Source organism: Belonocnema kinseyi, chromosome 2 (assembly GCF_010883055.1).
Source record: "Belonocnema kinseyi isolate 2016_QV_RU_SX_M_011 chromosome 2, B_treatae_v1, whole genome shotgun sequence".
NCBI classification, from domain to species: domain Eukaryota; kingdom Metazoa; phylum Arthropoda; class Insecta; order Hymenoptera; family Cynipidae; genus Belonocnema; species Belonocnema kinseyi.
Genome location: NC_046658.1, coordinates 81,459,059 through 81,467,172, shown reverse-complemented (window position 1 = coordinate 81,467,172; position 8,114 = coordinate 81,459,059). Strand labels below are relative to the sequence as shown.

The 8,114-nt window shown below is 27.5% G+C and overlaps 1 protein-coding gene across 2 annotated transcripts in view; it reads left to right on the top strand.

Annotated features, from left to right (window-relative positions):
* LOC117167997 (sorting nexin-27) overlaps positions 1-8,114 on the top strand; it is a 50,174-nt gene that overhangs the window by 22,931 nt on the left and 19,129 nt on the right. For both annotated transcript variants that reach the window (XM_033353306.1, XM_033353307.1), the window contains exons 2-3: positions 2,434-2,571; positions 6,749-6,973. In XM_033353306.1, coding sequence (XP_033209197.1) covers positions 2,434-2,571; positions 6,749-6,973 — 363 coding nt within the window. The remainder of the gene's footprint in view (positions 1-2,433; positions 2,572-6,748; positions 6,974-8,114) is intronic.

The following is an 8,114-nucleotide window of genomic DNA, read 5'->3' as shown; positions in this document are numbered from 1 at the left end:
AGACCTTATAAGGGAGTTGCAACGATTGTACCCGGAATATTCTGTTAAACTGATCGTCCTTATCATCGGCGCTTTTGGAGGTGCCAAGCTTTCACTTGCTAACAGCCTAAAAAGCATCCCTGCGTGTTAAAAATATGCTAGAACACTTGCGGGAAAAATGCAGAAGGCGGTTGTCCTTGGGTCGCTCCGTGTTCTTAGGGTGCACGAGGCTTTTGCTGGATCCTCGTATTGATTCCTTTACTGACTGTAACCACCTATCTCACGGTTGTGAGACATTGTTGTGGCTGAAATTTTACCGCGATTTCGCTGGTAGCGGGTGCAATTTTTCAAATTAGCACCCGCTGCCGACGAAATCCTGCGGTTGTCCTTATGGCAAATTTTTAATTATATATATAAGCTTCAAAACCTATAGTCAGGGTTGTTTGGGGTCGCTGATTACGATCGCTGATCTATGATTAGATTCTCGTAATTCTTCAAAATAGATCTAATATGGCCAAACACTAACACAAAAATTGTGGTTGAAATGTTGATGAAATTTTTAATTCGTAATGAAAAAAATCGCGAAATTCCATAAATGCCTACATTATTGAAATTAATCTATTTAAAATCTCATGTGCGATTTCGAAGATCTACGTATCAATGTAAAATATATTTGATCGAAAAATTTAAATTTGAATTTAGTAACTTCAAATTCGTAATCAGCGTCTCCAAAAACCCCGAGTATACATTTTCAAGTTCGAATATCTCTTTTTTCAAAATTTTGGAACCGCCATCTTGAATTCGCCATCTTGAATTTGAATATTTCCAAATTATGACTTCAGATTTGTAATTAGCGACCACAAAAACTTCCGAGTATAGATTTTCAAGCTCGTATATTTCTTTTCAAAATGTTGGAACCACCATCTTGAATCCACCACGTTGAATTTGAATATTTCCAAATTCTGAATTAAGATTCGTAATCAGCGACCCCAAAAACTCCCTAGTAGGGCTTTTTAGTTTATTATGTGGAATAGATTCTTCAAAAACGAATTCTATCGAAAAAGAACATTTTTTAAAGTTTGTTTTATTTATTTAACAATTATTATAAACAATTATGTCAAAAAAAACTATGTGCTTATGTTCTTTTACTAATAAATTAGCTACTGAACATAAAAAACCCGACCTAAATACGTTACAAATTAATTAAAAGGAAAGAATCTGAATTTAAGTTGGTGTGATCCCAGGTTCCCACCGTGCAACTAACGGTTAACTTTTTTTTTGTTTTGAAATTCATCTTTGTGGTTTAAAAATGCATCTGGTTCAGTAGAAATTGTATCTCTTTTGCACTAAAAATGCAACTAGTTGACGCTGGTTTGACTTGATTAAAAAATCTTTTTTTTTGTTCTTAAAAATTCACGATTTGAAAATTCATCTCATTGGTTGCGAATTCATTATTTTTATTTATTTTTTTTAAATATTTTTTTTTCCTACTTAAAATGAAACTTTTCCAAATGGAGATTCATCATTTTATGATAGTGGAGAATTCATCTTTTTAGTTGACACTTTAACTATTTTGTTCAAAGATCATATTTTGTAATTAAAAATGCAACTACTTGGGTAACAGTTAAACTAATCTCATAAAAATGTATTCTTATCATTACAGGTTCATCTCTTTAGTTTTTAAACTGAAAATATAACTATTTCAGTTTTTGTTAAAAATTAATTTTTTAAATCTGAAAATTCGTTATTTTTTTGTTTGTTTGTAGAGAACTAATTTTCTTGGTTGCAAATTTTGGATAAACTTTTTTTCTTTCTTGACTGAAAAATCTTCATTTATTTAAAATTCTTCTTTTTGGTTAAATAAATTTATAATTTATAAAAAATGTTTAAAAAATCATCTGTTTGGTTGAAAATTTTACTATTTTCTTACAATTATAATTATTTTTGTGAGAATTCAAGTATTTTGTTTAAAAGTAATCTTTTTGAGTCGAAAATTCGGCTGATGTGTTGAACGTTTATCTATTTGTAAAGAAAAATTAACCTTTGCGTATTGAAAATTCAACAATTTGGTTAAAAATTGAACTATCTTGTTTAAAATTGATTTATTTTGTTAAAAATTGATATTTGGTTAAAGAGTTACCTTTTTTGGTTTAAAACAAAAACGCTGAAATCGGTATACTCTAAACTAAAATTGTTTAATTCCGCTCATAAAAGATTCTATATTAAAAATTTTACAATATAAAAATGCTGTTTTTTGAATATTTGTGGTCAGGGAAAATAAAAATTTTCAGGGTAAATTCAGGAAATTTTAAAAATAAATCTTTTTGGACATCCTGGTGGTGTAATCACATATATTTTTCAGTATTTCTAGTTATTCTGCTCAATTTACTGAAAATAAACTTACGGCGCAAGTTTTGTTTTCAGAGTGACGTTTCTCACTTTTTATGCTTTCAGAAACAATGTTAATGTCGAGGGTGCAACTCACAAGCAGGTAGTGGACCTGATAAAGTCCGGAGGCGATGTTTTGACCTTAACTGTGATCTCAGTGACACCACAGGAAGCGGAGAGATTGGAACCTTGTGAAGATATTAGGTACATCTTTTTATTATGTTTCTCACTCTCTATATAATAGAAAATAAACAATTTTTTTACGGATTCTGAATTTTGTTTGATACTTACAAACAAGTACGTTTCTTTAGTTCATTCAAAAGAGAATAAAAAATAAAAATAAAATTTCTGCAACTTCAGATTGAAATCAAGAAAAGTGTATATTTTGACTTTTTTTGTCATATTATATTTTGACCAAAAAGTCGTTTCCTACTTCTTTCCGTCTAAGCTTATTCAGTTCCATAAAAGTTAAGCAAGAAAATTTGAGTAAACATTTTTTTCCCATACGCTGAAAAATTAACAATTTTAACATTTTCAATCGACATGCCCAATAGTAAGAAACTTTTATATTATTTTTTAATGTGTTGATAATCCCATAAAGAAAATTTGCAGCGCTATTACCAACGAATCTGATCGTTTTGAATTTTTTCGGTCCATCCTAGTGAGAATGATAAGGCAAAAACGTAAAATTTTGCAGGAAAAAAAAACATTTTTCTATCTTAGGTTTTTCGATATAAAAGTATAATAAAATCATAGAACCATATTAGGTTCCTCAAGAAATCTATATTAAAAATGTGAAAACATTGAGGACATTTTTTTCAATGTGAGAGGGAGGGTGTTCCTTATCCAGTTTTCCATCTCAGAAATCTTAAAACTGCTATTCTTGTACAAAATCACGATATTACAGTACGGACTTTTTCAGGTCTGTTCAAATGGTTCTTATCCAGTTACCATTCTCATATTACTTGAAATAGTTAAAACAGAATTTCGAAAAATTGGTTCTTATCCAGTTTACATTTGAAATATCATAAAATGACTTCACATTTTTTGTAATCCGTTTGAATCCCAAAAAATTCCTTTGTAAAGCCGTGAAATTCCATGAAATCTGATATTTGCTGAAATTCTGGAAAATTGATTAAAATACCTTATTGTGAGCATTTAAATTTCCCTAAAAAATTTGAAATCCTCGGAAATCTGATAAAATCCGTGAACTATAAATACGTTTTCTATGTATACAAAAATTATTCCCTGTTTTTAATATACAGTTTTCGATAACAAATAATAATATAAAATATTTTCGAAAAAATCAGATCGTATCAAGTTAGAATTTTTTCAAATATCAACAAAAATATTACATTTTTTTGGATTCGGTTAATGGAAATCTTATTTCAAATTAAAAACAAAATGTCTTCAGCATATCTTTTCTCCTTCCGTTTAAATATACTTTAAAGTTTTAATTATCATAATTTGGCATTTATTTGCTATTTTGAAGTGGCCTTAGTATTGAGTTAAAAAAAATTGTGCACGTTTACAAAAAATAGTGGTCTTTTTCCACTTACGCGCGAATATTATTTACTAGAAAATATTATTTTCTATTATTATTTTTTAATCGTACATGTATAAAAACATCCGCAATCATTTTTGAACCTAGAGAAGCTATTTTTAACGTTTGAGACTTTAAAATAACACTATTATATTATTTAAATCAAAAACAATTATTACATTAAACAAAATACTACGTAACATTTCTTGCGAATAAATGTCTTCGAAATCCACGAAAATATTATAAAACTCCTTGATATCCCTGTGAAATATAATGATATTCCTTGAAACCCTTCGAAATATTTGAAGTCCTACGTAATCTTTATTGAGGTCCTGGAAAATCCACTTAAATGCCTTAAAAAATCCCTTCAAAATTCCTTGATATTTTTAAAGCCCTTGGAAATCTTATAAACTCCGCTGAAATTGATTTTAACTGTTTGGAAGTCCTTGGGAATCTTTTCGAATCCTCTCAAACATCCTAAAATCTTTCAAGTCCTATAAAATCGTACCAAATCTTTCGAAACTAATAAAACTCTTTAAAACCACATGGAATTTCTTTAAATACCTAAAAATCTTTCAAATTCTTGGAAATTGTTAAAAGCGCTGGAAAAATGCGTGGAATTTCAAAATACCCTACAATCATTTTTAAGAAAACCTTGCAAATCCTTGCAAATTTTAAAACACATTGAAAACTGCTGAGAATCTTTTAAAATATAATCAAATCTTTAAAATGTTTGATAATGCATTGAAATATTTAAAAGTCGTTTGGAATCTTTTAAATGCTTTGAAAATCGTCAATAATGGTGAATGAATTTCTTCGAAATCCATGAAAATATAATAAATTCCCTTAAAGTCTCGTCCTGGGAAATTAATGTAAATGCCTTATTGAGCAACTTTAAAATTCCTTAATCCTTTAAAATCCCTAACTGTATTGAATTATTTTAAATACATACCTAAAAATCTTGAAAATTCTTTGGAAATTTAAAATAGCCTAAAATCACTTTTTTTAAACTTTGAAATCCCGTTAAATTCTTGAAATGCTCTAAAATCTCTCAATTCTTGTGAATAAATTCTTTAAAATTACATGAAATCTTGTAATTTTTAAAAATATCTTAAAACCTTATGGGTCTTAAGGTTCTAAATCTTCCGAATTTGTTTAAAACCACATGCATTTTTTTAACACTTAAAAATCATTACAATTCTTAGAAATTCCTTGACATTTATCAAATCTCTTGAAAATTCCTTAAAATCTTTTGTGATATCTTAGAATCTTGATATTTCTATAAAATCATGGAAAATATCTTCAAAACCTTGAAATCCATCAATTGTGTAGATAAATTCTTTAAAATCTATTCAAATATTATAAAATTCCTTGAATTTTCATGAGATGACATGAAATTTGGCGATATTCCTGAAAATATTTGAAGTCCTATGAAATTCTGGAAAATTCTTTAAAATACCATATTGAGAGCCTTTAAGATCTTTTAAAATTATGAAAACCCTCGGAAACCTGATAAAATTCCTTTAAGTCCGTTGACATTCTTTAAAAATCCTTTAAAATATTTGTAAATTTCCAAAACTTCTGGAATCTTTTTAAATATCCTGAAATCTTATAAACCCTATGATATCCTTTCAAAACTTCGGAAACTCCAGGAAATTCTTTAAAACCACATGGAATTTTCAGAATCCTCTGAAATTCTATGAAATATTTGAAAATCTCTTGAAATCCTCGAAATTACACGAAATCTCAGAATTCTTGTGGAATTTTGTAAAACATATAGAAACATTATAAAGCTTTTAGTAATTGTTTATATCTATAAGAATTTTGTATCTCTGAAACCCTCTTACAATCATTGAAATAAGATGAAATACTTGAATTAATTCTTGTGAAATTTCTTGAACTGAATGAAAATATTTAAAAATTCCTGAAAACGTTTGTAAGCCTTGAACATTCCTTAAAATAATATTCCCTTGAAAGCTATTGAAATCCTTGGCAATCTTTCAAAGCTTTTGAAATTTAGAAAAATTTAGTGTAAGCCTTTTTAGGGAATGTCTGCAAAACTATTAATGTATCGTTCAATGAATTCCGTTTCTGTATATATTTATTATTATTAATTAATATATAAAGGGTGAAAGTAGATAACTAGATGATCAACATTTTTTCGAAAATGGGTTTATTGCGTACAAAATTCTGAAAAAATAAAATATCCGATGTGTTAAAAGAATTTGTTCGAATTCTCATTTATAAATATAGTAATAAAAAAAAATTAATTAAAATTTTAGTTTAGTATTTGAGCATCGTGATAATATGTTTTTACACTTCAGCATCGAAATTTCTAGAAATTATTATTGTTTAATAAAAAAATTCTCTTATTCATATGTATTTCAGCAAAAAAAATCGACTCTTTTAATGCAATACAGTCACCCCATATCTCGGGAGCAAATATTTATTTTTGTAAAAAATCGAAAATTTCACCCCCATTTATAAACTGAAATTCTGGGAAGTTTTTATTTTTCATTTAAACTGATGATTACATTTTTATCACAATTCGCAGCCGAGCCTCTAATTGACGGCCAGTGATAGACACCGTGAGATTATCAACTGACACATTTGTTTCCTCGAAACTGGATAATTTTTCTAATCAAATTGTTTTGGTCCTAAATTAGCAACACGTTATCTCGGAAATGAATTTCTGTCTTATCTTTAAATTGTGATTCCAATTTTAGTACTGTAAATATTACTTTTCATTACTTATGGCTGTTTGAAAAGTTATATGTGTTCTAATGGAAATAACATGAAATTTGTTTAAACTATAAATATTTAATATTTTTCTTCTAGCTATGCCTCGGTGGATTATAGTGAAAAAAGGTCCTTACCCATTAGTGTACCGGATTACCATGTACGCGAAAGAAAACATGAACGGTATATCGTTTTTAATGTCCACATGGCAGGGCGTCATTTGTGCTCTCGTCGATATCGAGAATTTGCCGCACTCCATATGGCCTTGAAGAAGGAATTCATCGGGTTCAATTTTCCTAAATTGCCCGGAAAATGGCCTTTCCAGTAAGTAATTTAGAAATCAAAATATATTTATTTTTCCCGCCAGGATTTAATCTGATTATAGCAAATTTATACGAGAGAAAAAGGGGTTAAAAGTTAATTCGCTTTAACTTAAAAAATCTGTTATTATATTTTTGGTCTAGAATTAATCTTTTTTGATTAAAATTTCTCTTATTTGTTTAAAGATTTAACCATTTTGTTAAAAATTCGTTTTTTTTTAAATGAAAATTGAACGTTTTTAGTTGAAAATTCGACTATTAAATTTTTGATTGAAAATGTATCTTTCTTTCGTTGAAAGTTGAACTACTTTGTTACAAAATTCATTTTATTGGTTTGAACTTACACTTTTTTTATCGAAAATTCGTTTTTTTTGTTTTACATTATTTTTTTTTTCATCTTGAAATTGAACTAATACATCTTTTATTGCAACTGAATAGTTTTTTAGTAGAAAATTCCTCAAAATATTTAAAAATTTATATACATATTTTGTTATAATATCGCATTTTTTGTTAAAAAAATTATTCATTTAGATTGAAAATTCAAATATTTGATTGAATGTTGAGTTCTACTTTGTTACAAATTCATTTTATTAGTTTTAGATCCATCGACTTGATTTAAACTGGAAATACATTGTTGAAAATTCATTTTATTGGTTTCGGATCTAACAATTTTGTTAAAATTAAATTTTTTTTGTTGCAAATTCATCTTTATGGTTTGAAAATTCAACCTTTTTGTAAAAAATTGAACGGCCTTGTCGAAAATTAGTCTTTTTGGTTAAAAAATTCAATCGTTTTGTTAAAAGTTCATTTTTTCGCTGTAATTTCAACTACTTGATTTAAACTTGAAGTACATTGTTAAAAATTCATTTTATTGGTTTCATATCTAACTATTTTTTTTCAAAAATCATGTTTTTTTTTGTTTTCAACTGAAAATTAAACTTCTTTTTTTGGTTAAAATTTCACAATTTGGTTAAAAATCTTTGCACTTAATTTGTTTTAAAATCGTGTTTTTTATATCAAACTAACCATCTTGACTGAGAATACAATTTTTCGGTTGAAATTTTAGCTTATTTGTTAAAAATTCATTATTATTCGCAGATCCATCTTTTTTCTTCAAAATTTAACTATTTTGTTAAAAATAATCT